The 18673-nt window shown below is 43.9% G+C and overlaps 1 protein-coding gene across 2 annotated transcripts in view; it reads left to right on the forward strand.

Annotated features, from left to right (window-relative positions):
- Positions 1-2185: 2185 nt before the first annotated feature.
- Positions 2186-18673, forward strand: part of jdp2b (Jun dimerization protein 2b) — a 62403-nt gene continuing 45915 nt past the window's right edge. For both annotated transcript variants that reach the window (XM_084314602.1, XM_084314601.1), the window contains exons 1-2: positions 2186-2306; positions 3097-3149. Coding sequence is in view for 1 of the 2 variants with exons in the window: in XM_084314601.1 (XP_084170727.1) it covers position 3149 (1 nt within the window). In the remaining variant the exon portion in view is untranslated. The remainder of the gene's footprint in view (positions 2307-3096; positions 3150-18673) is intronic.

Below are 18673 nucleotides of genomic sequence, written 5' to 3' on the forward strand. Positions count from 1 at the left end.
GGACTGCCCAGTAGTAATAAAGCGATAAAACGCAAAAAAAAAATAAAAAAATTTGTGTTAGTCCAGAATCCCATAACAAATCCATATGCCTACAGTTGGTGGGGAGGGAGATAACAGTGGAGTGTAAAAACCTCAGAATAGTCATTCATTCATATACATGTTGTCATTGGAGTCTAACATCCAGTCTATGTGTAATGTAAACTATTCCTCATTTTGCTGGGGATCCCCTGGAACCCCCTCAAAGACCCCCGGACCCCTGGTTGACTACCACAGTGTGGTCAGTCGAAACTGGCCCCTGGAAATGTCCTAACCCAACCCCCTCCAATGTACAGTAAATTACCTAGTATGGTTTTGTCAATATTCCAATGTACAGTTTTGCTTGTTTGTACAGTGTTTCCCCCCCCAACCCCCTCCAATGTACAGTAAATTACCTAGTATGGTTGTCAATATTCCAATGTACAGTTTTGCTTGTACAGTTGTACAGTGCCCCTACCCCTCCTACCCAACCCCCCCCCCCCCCCCCCCCCCCCCCCCCAACCCCACACAACCTCCTCCAATGTACAGTTTTTACGTCAAATGTATATACTCCCTTTTCTGGACTATTTTTGTATCACAAACAGTACTGTATTTGCAAATCTGGTATGTCATAAATGTATAGATGTAGCAGTAGGCTACTGTCTATCTGTATGTCATATATGTCCTGATGAATTGAAAATGGGGGACCCTGATGTAAACAAGACGAAAGTCTTTCTCTGGTCTGCATCCCCTTAACAATTGTGTGTATTGAGCTGTACTGTATTGTACCCATTCTGCAATCTGTTAATAAAGTTTTCAATCAATCAATCAATCAATCAAGTAGGCAAACACTGACCTAACAGTTGTTGGAGCCTTTACTCTGGGCTATTATTGTGCCGCTGAAAGGCTACAGGGTCAAAACATCTGTGACATAAACATTTATATCCTAAAGGTATCGTTTGCAACAGGAGGGGTCATGTATCTAGCAGGAATAGAATACCTGATAGGAGCAGGTGGTATAGGCTACATGCTCAAATGACTTATAGTGTGAATTGAGCTTCCTCCTCTAAATATATTACAAATGGCTCATACAAACATGTACATGTGTGTGAGTGTGTGTGAGTGAGTAATCGGAACATGTTATATAACACACAAACTCTCGTGTCGCCCCCCCCCCCACACACACACACACGTAACAGCAATGACAATCAATATTATAGCAGTTTGAATCGTCGTCTTGCATGATCCTCTGTGGCATGAATGAATGAATGAATGAATGATTGATTGATTGAAAACTTTATTTAACAGGTTGCAGAATGGGTACAGTACAGTACAGCTCAATATACACAATTGTTAAGGGGATGCAGACCAGAGAAAGACTTTCGTCTTGTTTACATCAGGGTCCCCCATTTTCATTTCATATTGACATTTATGACATACACAACATACATGACATTTATGGCATAGGGACATACAGGTATTTAGTACTGATACATTTGTGACATATACGGTATTCAAATATACAGTACTGTTACTCATAGATCCTGACAGAGTATATACATATGCTGGGACAAGGAGGGGGTGGGTGGGTGGGAGAGAAATATACATATACGGCGGGGAGATAATATATATACGGTGGGGAGGAGACATGTCTATTAGGACGGGGTGTGTGGGGGGGGGGGGGTTGGACATTTACGGTGGCCAGTTTCGAATTGCAGCCTCCCGTAGGTGCTCTTTAAGAGCGATTTTGAATGTGGGTAGCGATTCACATTCCTTTACAGCTTTGGGTAGGGCGTTCCACATTGATGTGGCATAATTGCGAAACGTGTTTAGTCCCTTGTTTGAGCCGAATCTGGGTTTAACATGATTTGTTGAGCTTCCTCTGGTGTTGAGGCAGCTCTCAAGCACACAACCAGGCGCTTTCCCAGACATAATTAGTTTACAACTGTATATTGATGTACTTGTTTATAGTTTACCACCCACGTCCGGGACGTGCCTCTTGTTTTTCTTTCTCCCGAAGCAGCTGAGAGAAACTTTCCTGTCAGTATGTTGTGTATGTTTTCTTGGTTGCTAGGGGGTGGAGCGAACAAGCAAATTTTTTTTATATATTGAATTGAGCGCCTCCTCTAACATTGAGCATTATTTTCATCCATGCTTATTACAGTACGTCTGGGACGATGGTTCCGCATTCCCTGCTCCCTCCCAGCAGTATTTAAACGGGCTGATGCAACGACCCTTTAGTCCCGAAACCTACATCCGATTCACAACACTCGCTTTTGGACGCATAACAGGTAGGGTTTATTATATGATCTATTGCCAAAATGTACGATTAGAGACTCCCTCTCTCTCTCTCTCACGTTTTTGGTATCGAGTGATCGAGAGTTTGTTTTCATATGTTTGAACTTCACCTCCAGTTTGTCATTACATATTTAGATTTAATAGGCGAAGTTATTATATTTATAGACGAGTTATAATCAGATCAGTCTATGCTATTCGGCCGGGGGGGGGGCAGTGATCGAGTGAGAATGTGTAAGAATAGTTTACCACAGTAATCGATGTACAGTAAAACATTATTTTGGGTTTACTCCTAATACAGCGGGCTTGTTTGTTGCTGTCCGACACTGTTACATTGTTGTTACAACTGTTGGGTCACAACAACTCACGGTTGTTTTACCAAATACAAGAACTGTCTCTCGTGCGAAACCGGGAGGTTAGAATTATGAACGGAATTATGGCTCTTTGTTACAATGTTGCAAAAAGCACGTGAAAGTGTGAGAGAGTTATGTAACCCCATGCACGCACGCAGCAGTGTTGGTTTTCGGGAAAAGTCTAGACGACCAATCGATATGAGTTTATGGCGAACTGGTGGAAACTTCTTTTATTTTTTATTTTTAATACAATCATTATTAGTTATTACTAACAGTATGCGGAATTAAGGCACTGCTTACAACTGCAGAGGCTCGACTGTCCCTTACTTTATGAACTGGTTCAACTGATTAATTGGTTGATTTAGCTAAATGTTAAACTTGAGGTGCACCCTGTGTATGGTACTTACTGATCTAACTCTCCATGGCTCTACAGCGTCCAAACAAAACTGCACCACTGCTAGAAGAGGATTCCCAACTTCTCTCTGAGTAAGTAGGCATGTCATACATCTCTCAGCTGTGTGTGAATGAATGAATGAATGAATGAATGAATGAAAACTTTATTTAACAGATTGCAGAATGGGTACAATACAGTACGGCTCAATACACACAATTGTTAAGGGGATGCAGACCTGAGAAAGACGTTTGTCTTGTTTCCATCAGGGTCCCCCATTTTCAATTCATATAGACATTTATGACATACACAACATACATGACATTTATGGCATAGGGACATATAGGTATTTAGTACTGATACATTTGTGACATAAACGGTATTCAAATATACAGTACTGTTACCCCTAGATCCTGACAGAGTATATACATATGATGGGGAGGGGACTGTACATTAGGAGTGGGTGGGTGGGTGGGAGAGAGATATACATACGGCGGGGAGGGAATATATACATGCAGTGGGGAGGAGACTGTCTATTAGGAGGTGGTGGGGGTTTTGGGCATTTACGGTGGCCAGTTTCGAATTGCAGCCTCCCGTAGGTGCTCTTTAAGAGCGGTTTTGAATGTGGGTAGGGATTCACATTCCTTTACAGCTTTGGGTAGGGCGTTCCACATTGATGTGGCATAATTGCGAAACGTATTTAGTCCCTTGTTTGAGCCGAATCTTGGTTTAACATGATTTGTTGAGCTTCCTCTGGTGTAGTGGTTGTGGTATTCACTGACCTTTGGGAAGTATTTTGACATGTACATGGGTACCTTAGTCGTATAGTGTATCTTGTAGACCAGGCCCATTGCAAGTTGCTGTACTCTGTCGTCTACTCTAAGCCATCCTAGGTTGTCAAAGTGGGCAGGGGTGAGGTGGGTTCTGCGGGTAAGGTCAAGTAGTAGTCTGACCAGTTTGTTTTGTGATGTTTGTAATTTTGTTTTAAGCGCCTTTGAGGTGCTTTGGTACCATGAGGTGCACGCATAGTCGTAGTACCCTTGAATGAGTGCTCCTGCCAGAGTCTTCAGGGTATTCTTGTTTACCAGAGAGGAGATCCGGTACAAGAATCTAGTTCGTTGGTTGACTTTTTTTTATTACATTGGATGCCATTTTGTCACAGGAAAGATTTGCCTCTAGGATGGAACCCAGGTAGGTAATTTCGTCTTTCCTTGTGACAATATTGTCACCCACTGCAACTGAGAAGCCGTCGGTCTTGCTGAGTTTGTTATTTGAACCGAAGAGAATGGACTCTGTTTTGCCCATGTGTAATGATAGTTTGTTATCAGCGAGCCATATGCAGATTTTGCCTAGTTCCGAGCTGAGGGTTTTTTCAACCTGCAACTTGTTCTTGTCAGAGACCAGCAGGGCTGAGTCGTCCGCAAACAGGAACAAGTTGCAGTCACAGGCTGACGACATGTCATTTGCATAAATTAGGAAGAGTAGCGGTCCTAGTATGCTTCCTTGTGGAACACCACAGCTCACTGTGAGGGGGGGGGGGGGTAGAGTACCGTTTACCTCTACCATCTGTTCTCTCCCCTCCAGGTAGGATTGCATCCAGCTCACTGATAAGCTATCAAAACCAATTGCTTTTAGCTTGTCAATCAGAATGGAGTGATTGACAGTGTCGAAGGCCTTTTGTAGGTCCAGAACTTAACTGTGTAACTGTGCATGTTGAATTGTCAAACATAGGGAATAGCCTTGCATTGGTCATCATGCACTGCTGCATTGCAATCTCTTTTATTCTTATTTATCAGATATGCCATTAGCCTCGGGTAGCGTCATTATTTGAACTTAACAGTTGACATAAGGGAACATATTTGGCTCAGTGTGTGAATACAGTTCAGACTTATTGGAGTTGTGCCTAAATTGGCTCAACATTGTTGGTCAACCTATCAGGTTGGTCAACCTGTTGTGGTGCATATCCACAGCAATGGAAAATTAAACTTTATAATAATAATAATAATAATAATAATAATAATAATAATAATAATAATAATAATAATAATAATAATAATATTAGGAAGCAAAGTTGGAAGAGGAAATAGAACTGCGCAAGAACGAGTTGAAAGTGAAAATTAAAAACAATAAAACAAGATCTTTTTAACACTTTGGACGCCAGACCCGATGATAGTCGGGTTAACTCGCCAGCGGTTGAGTATAGTCAGGTTTTCGTCATTAGTTCTTTTATTCGATTTTTTTTTATTCATTTCAGGTTCATGGATCTCTGTGTTACCATAGGAAATCATTCTGAGATTGCTAGAGTGCAATACCGGCCGCATCCTGCTAGGTGGCAATATCGCCCACCCTTTGAAACCTTATTGCACACCGTGTGTTACATCTAAACCCCTCCAGGCGCAGCATTTTGGTTCAGGCAAGTCTAGCGGTTCACCCGATCACATTGAAACAAGTCCAATGCTCCTCGATGCATGTGTTGTGCCGGATTATGTCGGGGACCCAATGGACACCAATACTGGAAATCGCGATCAGACAATTGGAATATTCTTTTTGGAATACCTCCTAGTAAAGGTAAGGACTATATGATCCAACCATGATTTCACATCGATCGCAATGATCAGTAACGTACTCCAAAAAGTATGCCGTTGCTGACGATAAAAGCATAAAAAAATACCCCCCCCCCCCCCTTTCATGCATTCATGATGAAACATAATACCTATTATATACCTTTGAATTGGAAATAATAGCGTGTCCAGGCGAGCAACGCCAACGCTTTTAGAAAATTCACGTATTGCTCCATAGCGCCGTTTTCAGGAATTAGTCAGGATCACTCTGAAACTATACAATATTCACCACGGTATAACACGCAAACGTATACATGAACACATTTATTCTTTTTCACATGTTGATAGTTGATGGATAGTTGATGTCAAATGAGCCATAGTATTGTCTCCATAGCTATAATATAGAATATAGATATAGCCCTGCAAACACCGCCACGCATCCCTATCTCTTAAGGCGAGACACTACAGGTGAATAGGGTAAAAGATTTAACTAATAGATATCACAATGAAACTTCCCCAGTTGATTACTTATATTAAGACAAGACTTTTTTGTATTACACATTTTCTGAAATTGTATGTTTAAATATGCAAATGATGCATTATCTACTTAAATATGCAAATAATTTGCATATAATTCCAGGACAGAAATCTGAACATTGGATAAAGCCATTTTCAAAATTATAGTTTCATTTTGTTGACATATTAGAGCCAAAGGTTATTACAGAGGGGATTTTGGATATCTCTTTTTATCACTCCATAAATCAGAAAATACTCCATTCAGTCAATTTGTATGGTAAAATTCCATATTTCGCCATGTTTTTAGGAATACAATGTGATATAAATCAGGGTATGAATGCGATATCAACAAACCCTTCTGTAAATACCTTCAGAACATAGATATGAATAGAACTGGAAGGTTTGGTGTATGTGAGTGCTAGTGAAGTGGAGATTTCTGGCTCAGAGTATGAGGAAAAACTCTTAAAACTCATTTTTGGGAAAACGCCTTCAAAGTTCTGTATTGTAAAATGCCATACTTATTTTTTAAACAGATATTTACAAACACAATACCTAATCAAACCATTAGTAATAGACAACCTAAACACATGCCTGATAACTGAATAATAATAATAATGATTTTATTGAACTGAACAGAACTACACACAGGCTACAAACAGTGTAGTACAGTGTAGTACCCCCTAATAGGCAAAACATATTTGAATAGATATCACTATGAAACTTTCCCAGTTTGTTATGTACATATAAACTAAGAAAAAATATATTGCAAGTTTTCTGAATTGTATGTTTATATATACAAATGAGGCACTTCCCCATTAAATATGTGCACATTTATGGATGCAATAAGGCAAAATGAAGTAAAATAAACAACTAAATGTGTGTTATTGATGTTTTATTGTCATTAGTTGCATAGAAGACATGTTTAGGAAGCAAAATATAACAAAATCTCAAAATCAACAAAAAAAGTATTTGCCTATTCACCTGGGATGTCTCGCCTTAAAGCGGTGGCCCATTGAGTACAAGGATGGCTTACACCGCTGGCGTCCAAAGTGTTAATAGAGACATTATAAAAATAAAAATCCTTTTACATTTATTTATTTAAAAAAATATAAGTAAATGTTGAAGAGTGATTTAAAAGATGAAACTGATTTGACTAACTGTAGATTTTCAGGCTGGGTGTTCCAGAGACCAGGGGCCCTGATGGCAAAAGTGCGGTCCCCTCTAGTCATTAGCCAGGACTAGAAAGGGTCCTGCCTGATGATCTGAGGCTTCCAGCTCACAAGGGGTTAAAATGTCAGTGATGTAGTTAAGGGCCAGAAGGTGATCAGTGGAATCTAACCAGCAACCAGTGGAGAGAGGCTAGACTAGTGGTAATACGGTCCTGTCTCTTAGAATGACTTAAAGGAACACGTCAACATTATGGGAAATGCGATTACTGTCTTCTCCAGAGTCAGACAAGAAGTTAGATACCAATTTCCTCTCTGTGCGTTCAGTAGAAAGCTATCCGCTGCAAGCTAGCCTAGCTTAGCACAAATTAATATGGACCAGCTAGCCTAGCTGTTCGCCAAAAACACCTCCCAGAGTTTTAAACTAGGCTAGTGGTCCGTATCGGCTTTCATTAATTTGTGCTAAGCTAGGCTAGCTTGCAGCCGGATAGCTTTCTACTGAACGCACAGAGAGGAAATTGGTATCTAACTTCTTGTCTGACTCTGGAGAAGACGGTATAAGCGTATCTCCCATAATGTCGGCGTGTGCCTTTAAACGTCTTGCTTCTGTATTTTGCACCAGTTGCAGTGGACAGGTGAGGGAACAAGTGGTGTGTATGGGAACAAGTTACAGTCTAAACGACATGACAAACAACACCTTATTTTGGAAATGTTCTTCAGTTGGAGAAGTGCTGCACGCAGCACGTCACGTCACAACCCTCTTTAACTTGATCGTCAAAATGGAAGTCCGGATCAAATGTCACACCCAGACGTCTTGGTTGACCTGCGGGGGCCACAGAGTGTGAGCCCTTCTCAGAACGCTACAGCAATGCTTTGTTGTCCTTTGCATATTTTGTATAACTATTAAATAGCCTATCGTGTTAGGTCTGCACCTGGGTCTCTGAAAAGATCTCTACGCTATCCGTTACAGTATCTCTATGTGGGTTAGAGGTAACTTTGGTTGTGTGGCCCAGATCTTGGCCTTGAGAAGAATCATCGAGGAGGTTAAGAAGAACAACCTGACAGCGGTACTGTGCTTTATCGACTTCAAAAAGGCTTTTGACTCGATACACAGAGCCGTGATGATGAGGATACTCAAGGCCTACGGAGTCCCTCCCAATCTACTCCGGGCCATAGGGACCATGCACACGGGTACAAGGGCCAAGGTGGTAACCCCAGACGGCAACAGTGAAGAATTTGACATCCTGGCTGGAGTGATGCAAGGGGACACCCTTGCCCCCTTCCTTTTCGTCATAGTCCTCGACTATGCGCTCAGGAAGGCCATCAATGGACGGGAGCAGGAACTTGGTCTCACAATAACCCCAAGGAGATCGAGACGGCACCCCGCCATAGTCCTAACAGACCTTGACTACGCGGACAACATCAGCCTGCTCTCTGACCAGGTGGAGCAGGCACAGGAACTCCTGTGCAGAGTGGAGACGGAGTGCGCCAAGGTTGGCCTTAGGCTAAATGCCAAGAAAACCGAGGTCATAATGTATAACATCCTCCCGGATCATCCACCTCTAAGGACAACAAGAGGCTCTGCTCTAAAGGAAGTCAGTGATTTCAAGTACCTGGGCTCGTGGGTCAACTCGTCCGAGCAAGACCTTAAAGTGAGGAAGGCACTTGCGTGGAGGGCTCTGAACGGCATGACCAGTGTGTGGAAATCCAACCTCCCCCGTCAAATCAAGCTCAACTTCTTTCATGCAACAGTTGAGTCTGTCCTTTTGTATGGCAGTGAATGCTGGACCTTGAAGCCCACCCTGCAGAAGTCCTTGGATGGGTGCTACACCAGAATGATGCGTGTGGTGCTCAACATCAACAGGGATGAGCATGTCACTAATGCAAACTTGTATGGGGGGGTGCTAAAGGTGAGCGATAAAGTGGCAGTCAGGAGAATGAGGCTGGCAGGTCACTGCCAGAGACACCATGAGATGCCAACCAGCAAACTTGTGCTGTGGGAACCAACACACGGGCATCGATCACGAGGACGTCCCACGTTAACCTACGTGGACGTACTCAGGAGAGATGTGGGAACAGAAAGCACCGGCGAGCTAGCCAGATGCATGGAGGATCGGGATGACTGGAAGCACCGATGGAGGGCCCGTCCGAGGACGACCTAGATAGATAGATTGGTTGTGTGGCCTCAGTGGCCCACAGGCCATAGGCCAGTAATGGGGATGGAGAACATGACGCGCTCATGCCATTAGGGGTGGTGTGTGTGTGTGTGTGTGTGTGTGTGTGTGTGTGTGTGTGTGTGTGTGTGTGTGTGTGTGTGTGTGTGTGTGTGTGGGGTTGTGAATGCCTCCCCCTACACACAGTATATGACCGCACGCACGCTTTCCTGTTGGTGCAATGTTTGTGTGTACAAGCCGAAGTACATGCCATTGCAACGCAGACATTTCTGCATGTTTGTGTGTGTGTGTGTGTGTCTAAGTGATGGAGAGTGTGTTTCGGGGTGGGCGGGGGGGTAAATGCCCCGGTGCCTGTCCGGGCACATCCGTGTGGGATGGTTTCCGCATAAATGGAACGCTGCTGTGGATTAATGGGGAAGGGCTGGGGAGCCGACAGGCAGCGCGCGGGCCGACGGGGCTGAGAGGCTGGACGTGGGCGCACAGGGTTTATTTTAAGTAGAAATGCCTTCCAGTGCGTCTCGGGAGAGCTCTTTGCCAGGCTCGCACCCCCAGCCAACTGAATAGACAGTAGGAGACGCATTGCAGGCAAAGCTAAACCGGCCTTGCGACGGCTAGCTCAGTGGTACTAACACTATAACCGCTGGAGAAACAGTCACTCCTGTGGTGCTCTGCGGCCTATATCACATTGTTGTTTTAAAGTCCCCATAAGCCATATCCATATGGCATGTAAAAACATTGTAGTGTATGGAGGCAGGCTGAATGCATAGGAGTGAACGGCCAGACATCTAATGGGTGTAACCTAGCAGAGAAGAGGGGGGGGGGGGGGGGAAACTGAAAGGACCTTAAAAAATAGAGGGGTGGTGGCTTGAAATAGTTATGACTTCCAGATTTCCTGAATTCCTTTGTTGTTTTGACATTTTAGAAGTGAAACCAATTTGCTCCCCATGCACACACACAATACAAGCGGTTGTCGCGTGGTGTCAGCCTATATTTGGACTCGCTTTGCAACCGCTTTCCTCTCAGAGACAAACAAAAGGATCGCTGATCGGTGGTCGCCTGATCACAGCTAAAACGTCTCCCTGACGTGGAGCAGATGAGGAAATATCGGAAGAGAGACGCTGAATAGCGAAACCGCAGCTCGCTCAATAAGAGTTCTGACTGCTTCGAGACGGGCTGCGTTACATTTATTTCTCTTGACAACATCAAGGATTTCTCAAAATTGGTGAAGGGCTCTGTCATGCGGTAGAAACGCCATACATTCTAAAATGTTTTGTCTGCACTTGTCGTGTAATCCATGATGGAGCCCGAGCCAAATCTATGTCATGCGTAGTCTGGCGTTTGTTTTTTAGAAGTTTGGGAGAAAAAAAAAAAAAAACACACACACACACACTTATACTGTAAATACATATACTGCATATATATATGTAGCCTACAGTGCTTTACCTGGGGTTACAGCTTTAACCACCTTTCAGTCACACAGTGCAGTCATACGATCTCTTACATGTTCTAAAACCCCAAATTGTGATGTCATAAAAAAGTATAAAGTCTGAAGCTGCTCCATAGATAATGAATTGGGAAACATTTTATATAGATGAAACTAAGAGCACCCAGGAGAATGTTTACAGTTCATATACACGTACATTTTGTGTTTCAGAACTGAGAACACTAGTATAGAATAAAGCTCATTTGGATATCAAATTTGCTTTATTCACGGTTCCACAAAATCAGTCTCCCATTCATTGTCTATGGAGCAGCTCCAGAGTTTATGCTTGATGACATCACACATTGGATTCCTACTTCTCAGGTCGCTGGCTTTGGGAGAGAGTAGCTCATGTTCACAAACATTGATTGAACTGAATTTTTTATTTGAGTGGTGTTAACCTTCTGTAGTGTGGTAGTGAAAGGGTTAACCGTCTGTAGTGTGGTAGTGAAAGGGTTAACCTTCTGTAGTGTGGTAGTGAAAGGGTTAACCCTTTGTCGTGTTGCAGTGAAATGTTTAACCCTCTGTATTGTCGCAGGGAAAGGGTTAACCCTTTGGTAGTGTGATAGTGAAAGGTTTAACATGTAGAACATTGCTTGACTGTATGTATGGCTTCTATGGCACAGTCTGAATGAATGAATTAATGAAAACTTTAATTAACAGATTGCAGAATGGGTAAAATACAGTACGGCTCAATACACACAATTGTTAAGGGGATGCAGACCAGAGAAAGACGTTTGTCTTGTTTACATCAGGGTCCCCCATTTTCAATTCATAGTGACATTTATGACATACACAACATACATGACATTTATGGCATAGGGACATACATGACATACAGGTATTTAGTACTGTTACATTTGTGACATATACGATATGCAAATATACAGTACTGTTACCCATAGATCCTGACAGAGTATATACATATGATGGGGAGGGGACTGTACATTAGGAGGGGGTGGGTGGGTGGGTAGGAGAGAAATATACATACGGTGGGGAGAGAATATATACATGCGGTAGGGAGGAGACTGTCTACTAGGAGGGGGTGGGTGGGGGTGGGGGGTTTTGGACATTGATCACATGATAGACGTAGTATTTATTGGCTCGAGTGAAGCATTTTCAACAGTCACTTCTCAATCTCACACTATCTCATTTTACTGTGGGGTGACAGTGGCTCAGGAGTTAGAGTGGTCATCTGGTAATCAGACGGTTCCCGGTTCCCAACTCCTTCCGGCAGCATGTCGGAGTGTCCTTGAGCAAGACACTTAACCCCTAACTGTCACCTTGCATAGTCGCCTCCACCGTCGGTGCGTGAGTGAATGTGAGGCATAAGTTGTAAAGTGCTTTGGGTAAAAGTGCTATATAAATGCAGTCCATTTACCATTCATGTGTACTTAAAATAATGTATATTTAAAAATGCCCATATTGCAGGCTTCATGATATGGATATTGCATTATTTCACATTGCGATATAAGTATATGAATTTGATATATACTTCAGCCATAAAGTACATAATATTTAAACTCCCTGTAAGCTTGAATAATACCATTGGGAACAAATATATGGCACATTCCAACTTATTATTGAAGACCTACAAGCCTAGACTGAGATTCAGTTTAGTAATGACCTACTAGGGGCATAACAATCTCAATATTACAGAGTCAGGCATTTTAAAAGAATGTATGTTCAATACACAGTATATTGAATTTTTAAATAGATTCAACTTTACTTGTTCTCTTCCTTATAGGTCTCTCATTGTTTTCCTCTCAGTTTAGGTATGGTGTGGCTGATCAGCATAACGATCAAGGCTCAGTTTCACTGTTTACATTGCATTTGTCTGAGCCAAACCAAGCTGTGTAGAGTGTGTGTGTATATATATATATATATATATATATATATATATATATATATATATATATATATATATATATATATAATAATAATAATAATAATAATAATAATAATAATAATAATAATAATAATAATAATAATAATAATAATAATAATAATAATAATAATAATAATAATAATAATAATAATAATAATAATAATAATAATAATAATAATAATAATACTACTACTACTACTACTACTACTAATAATAATAATAATAATAATAATAATAATAATAATAATAATAATAATAATAATAATAATAATAATAATAATAATAATAATAACTTTATTTGTATAGCACCTTTCATACTGGGGGGTTCAAAGTGCTTTACATCAGTAAGAAATAAGACATAAAATCAGTGTAAAACAAGCAGCAAGAGCAAAGCATAAAGTGGGATAAAATAATGCAGATATATTAATCTCCAATAGGCTTCTTGAATTTCTGTAATCTGTTACAAAACACGATAAAGGTCATAGTATGCACCCAGTGGATAGTGGGGCGTAGAGATAAAAGTAAAAATAAGTCAAATAATAAGGGTAAACTGAGCAGACATATACAATCACAGTTTTTCACATTAGGATCTAACATCCCAACAGGCCACCTTGTTTATGGTTTGATTCAGTTTTAGTAGAATAGAAAAGACATGAATGATGAAATTAGCACATAAAGTGCAGACATACTATAAAATCACAGTTTATTTTTTACCGTGCAATAAAATAGTTCTGGATTACTGTTTAACAGTTAAAAGTCATCTTTACCTTCTGTTTGGTATCCACAGTTTAAAACCTGACAGTCTTTCCTCTTGTTTGATACCCACTTTGACCCTTCAAACCTCCCACTCAGGGCAAACCTCCCTCTCAGGGCGCAGTTCCCTCTCTCAGGGCGCAGTTCCCTCTCTCAGGGCGTGGTTCTAGGCCTGGGTCTCAGTTTTAAAGCCTGACAGTCTTTCTTGCTTGATACCAACACAGTTTAATACCCAACAGTTTGGAACCTGTAATAAAAGCAATAGACAGAGCATAGACAGTAAAATTGCTAGAGATCAATGATTTGTTTTAGGTTTTTTTTTTATCCACTTTTTCTCCTCCTGTTTTTCTGTATTTTTCTCCCATCCCAATTTAGTCGTCATGCCAATTCCCCCCTCCCCTTCCTGGTCGTTGCTCGCATGTGCCCCCCACTGGTCGGTCTATGGAGGGTTGATAGATACTATCACATGTCCCCTCCGATACATGCAGAGTCAGCCAGCCACTTCTTTTCACCTGCCAGCGCGGACTCTCATTGGTGAGGTGTAACATGTGGGAGGCTCACACTACCCTCACCATCTCCCTTCCCCGCTGTGCAGGTGCCCTGACCGACCTGTAGGAGTCGCTGTTTACAACGACCAGATTACCACCCACCGGCTTCCCTCCCGCTGACTCTGCCAATTGAGCCAGTATGACGGCCGGCCAAGCCGGAAGCAACGCTGACAGCCGGATTCGATACCAGTGTCTCTCGCGTTGGTGACGAGCACTTAGTCCGCCGCGCCACCCAGCCGCCTGATTTGTTTTAGTTTTTATATTGTTTGTTTACATGTTCGAAATAAAGATTTAAAAAAAATTATAATAAAATGAAATAGTGCAGTGCAATAAAAATAATAGTACACCAAGACTTGGTCTGTATAGCCTTTCAGTAATTGACTAATACGGATGTCCAGCCTCGGATATATAAAATAAAATATAATAAAAACATGAACTACACAGCATTTATAGACAAATAAACATCATGGCTCATCTCCTACTCTGGGTATTCAGTAGGTGGTGTCAAAGAGGCAACTACCCATGTGACCTGAGGATACTAGTAAAACATTTAGAAATATTCAATTGCAAATAGAATCAATTGTTGTTGTTCTGGTAAATTAATAAAAATTTATAATCAACTAATCGATAAAATAATCGACAGATTAATCTATAACAAAATAATCGTTAGTTTCAGCCCTAGTTATCACAGCCAGGTAACGCAGCCAGGTACCACAGCCAGGTAGTCAGGTACCACAGCCAGGTAGTCAGGTATCACAGCCAGGTACCACAGCCAGGTAGTCAGGTAACACAGCCAGGGAGCCAGGTAACACAGCCAGGTAACACAGCCAGGTAACACAGCCAGGTAACACAGCCAGGTAGCCAGGTAACACAGCCAGGTAACACAGCCAGGTAACACAGCCAGGTAGCCAGGTAACACAGCCAGGTAACACAGCCAGGTAGCCAGGTAACACAGCCAGGGAGCCAGGTGACACAACCAGGTAACACAGCCAAGTAACACAGCCAGGTAACACAGCCAGGTAACACAGCCAGGTAACACAGCCAGGTAACACAGCCAAGTAACACAGGCAGGTAGTCAGGTAACACAGCCAGGTAACACAGCCAGGGAGCCAGGTAACACAGCCAGGTAACACAGCCAAGTAACACAGGCAGGTAGTCAGGTAACACAGCCAGGTAACACAGCCAAGTAACACAGGCAGGTAGTCAGGTAACACAGCCAGGTAACACAGCCAGGGAGCCAGGTAACACAGCCAGGTAACACAGCCAGGTAACACAGCCAGGTACCACAGCCAGGTAACACAGCCAGGTAACACAGCCAGGAGCCAGGTAACACAGCCAGGTACGTACTATAGCCAGGTAACACAACCAGGTAACACAGCCATGTACCACAGCCAGGTAACACAGCCAGGTAACACAGCCAGGTACCACAGCCAGGGAGCCATGTAACACAGCCAGGTACCACAGCCAGGGAGCCATGTAACACAGCCAGGTAACACAGCCAGGGAGCCAGGTAACACAGCCAGGTAACACAGCCAGGTAACACAGCCAGGAGGAACCTCTCTCAAGTCTTCTGATAACTCAACAATCCCAGCTCCTTCATCTTACAATACTGTCAATGGTGATGATAGATTATTTATGCTATATGTTCAAATGTAATCACCACAGAGCTCTAATTATAGATTATATATGTGAGTGTGTCTACATTATTTATATATACTACTGTATATATGCACTATTCACTAATGAAGTGAAATATTTCAAATGAATAGGAAGCCAGTGTAGGGAGGACAAGGCTGGTGTGATATGATGTTTCTAGTTATATTTCGTATTGCATCGCGTCCCGCTCTGAGCCTTACGAGATACTCATATCTCCTGTGATACCTAATGTATCTCCCACGAACAAAAACACATGCACCCCACCTGTATGGGGCCCCGCCCCTTATGGTGGCCACCGCCCATATAACCATGACCCTGGTCATGAAACACCCTTCCTCTATTTTCGTCCCAGCGTGTTGGATGCGTGCACCATACGAGCTAGCGGAATGAAAAGATTAAGGGAGATTAATAATGTTGGAAGCTTACCGGAGGTTGCTGGCCCCTGGCATCTTCGACGCATGTTTTCGGCGACACGACGGGCCTGTGATGTTCCTCGTTTGATGACTGCACATCGAGGTTCAGCTGTACAAGGCTGGCTGTCGGGCCAGCTTGTACTCAGGTAGGCCCTGTGTCTTCAGGCATGGGTATTAGTGTTAGTAATGCTGGTTTGTGTTGTTAACACAACCTTGTTGTGTGTTGGCGCCAGGGGCAAGATGGTTTGGTGAACGTTCTCTGCAGGGAACGGTTTCCAAGCTGTCTTGGGCGTGCTGCTAAAACATCTAAAGCTATGCTAACATGCTATCGCTACTGCCGCATGCTATCACTACTGCTAATTGCTATGCTGTTTTAATGTCTCCGCCGTGAAATGTTGTCACTCTCCCGCCTCTTGCCCGGTTCATCAATGAAGGTCAGTCGGTAGCTGTTGTGGGGTTTTGAGTTCTATTTACCTTTTTCGGGTAAATGGGTTGACAACGGGGTAGGTCGTGGCTAGGTTCTAGCCAGGTATTACCTTGTGTTCCGGCGGGGTTTGTTGAACGGTGTTCCCATCTGGGTTGGCGTCGGGTAGTGGGGCTATGGGTCCAGCCGACATGGTAAACATGTTGCGTGTCTGTGCACAGGCAATTGTTGTCTTGGGTTCCACATTGCCTGGCGTTAGGCTGCAGTAGTATAAGGGCAGGGCCGCTTGGGAGAAATGTGAGGCCCTGTGCGTTTTTAGACGCGAGGCCCCCCATCTCCTGGGGCGGCCCTGTGTAGGGGGCTATTGTTTCATTTTGTCACTCTGCTATGAGAAGGTCTGTCTTGCTACAGCTTTCTCTCCTCTCAAACCATTCATACTGACGGTCAATCGGTATACTGGGGGAGTAGTGCGGGGGGGGGGCTTTGTTTACCTTTTTTGGTAAATGGGCTAAACTAGGGCTGGTGTTCTGTTGTGAATATTTTGAATGAAGACGGGTCTGGTCCGTCTCCCCTTAAACTTTGTGTGTATGGGTTTGCTCATTCTACAGTTTTTGTGGTTTAGCTCTTTTATTCATTTAACCTTTTCATGGTCCACACCACAGTGGAGGGTGCTGTTTGCAATCACCACTGGTGTTCCATGTTAACGTCAGTCCTTTGTTTTTGATATATTGAAACAATGCCCCGCCCGGCCGACACCATGGGTCGGCCTGGCGAGTGGCTGGTGGGCTGTTAAGGCTTGTACCGCCACGGTATGGAATTGGCAACGATTAGAACTGTGTTCGAATTGGTGTTTTTTCTATTAAAGAAGTGGTGTCTGGTGGAGGGGCCTTGAGGGCCGGCCGACGTCGACACATCGCGCAAGGTTGTTGACGTTATTAGCTTTGACCCAGCCGCAAGCTATAACCGCTCAGGGTTCCCCTCTCCGCAGGGGATTTTGGTCTTCTGCTGGAGCGCGGGCGGTTTTGTCCTAGGCCCTACACCGCCTCACACCGCGCAGCCAGAAGAAGAGAGAGCACGGCCTCGTCAGCGGCGATGACGGGGCCCTCGACAGGCGGCCATGTTTCCCCCGCCAGTGGTGCCCTGGTTGGAGAATCGACAGGGCATCGCGAGGCCGACAGTCTTGGCGGCCGAGGGATCGGCCATTTTGGGTGATTTCGGTGTTGGTAAACCACTCCGTCGTCATTTTGCCGCGAGCAGCCCGCTCCCCGTTCAATCCTCTCTCTGGTATCCCCAGAAGCGGGGCTCTGAGCGTTCTCCTTTGGCTGCGGGCCGCGAACCTTCATTGAAGCGTATGCGGCCCCATTCTTCGCTTCTCATGGAGACAGGGGCTGACACCCAGTTGATGGCTGAGCCTGGGTCTGTCCGTGAGAATGTTGTGCTGTCAAGCGGCTCCCACACCTTGAACTGTGTTGGTTGAGCCTGGTGTTACGTCTGTCAACTTAAGTGTTGTCAGCAGGGGGGCTCGAAACCTTTTGAGGCACACAGTGCGGGCTTCCCCGGCCTCGCCTTCGCCAGGCCAGGTATCATGTTGGTGCTCCCACTCCTGGAATATTGGCAAGTGGTCGCAGCTCACATGGTTTGGGGTGGTAGTGATATCACTGCAGGGCTACGGTGTGTAGGAACCCATGGGGGCCTTACACCTTGCATGTCCGGCTGCAGAACAACTCCTTCAGCATGTTCTGGAGGGGTGTTCAGTGGGGGGGCTTTTTTGATCGGAAGCCCCCCGTATCAGACAGGCCCTTTTCTGTCGGGGTTCCCCCTTGGGTGCGATTGCCTCGTGGGTGGTGTCAGGGTCAGGTGTTCCGACACGGAACGCGCTCCTCGCACGATTCCAGGGTTGTCTTCGCACAGCGGGGGGGACCGGGCCAACTATCTACAGTTCCTGGCGGACCTGCGCCACGTGACGGCGGGTGCGTTGGGAGTGTCGTCACATATGACTACGGCAGTACCATATGTCGAGGTAGATGGAGAGAATGGTGA

This window comes from Notolepis coatsorum, assembly GCF_963971535.1.
Source record: "Notolepis coatsorum genome assembly, chromosome: 5".
Taxonomy (NCBI): Eukaryota; Metazoa; Chordata; class Actinopteri; order Aulopiformes; family Paralepididae; genus Notolepis; species Notolepis coatsorum.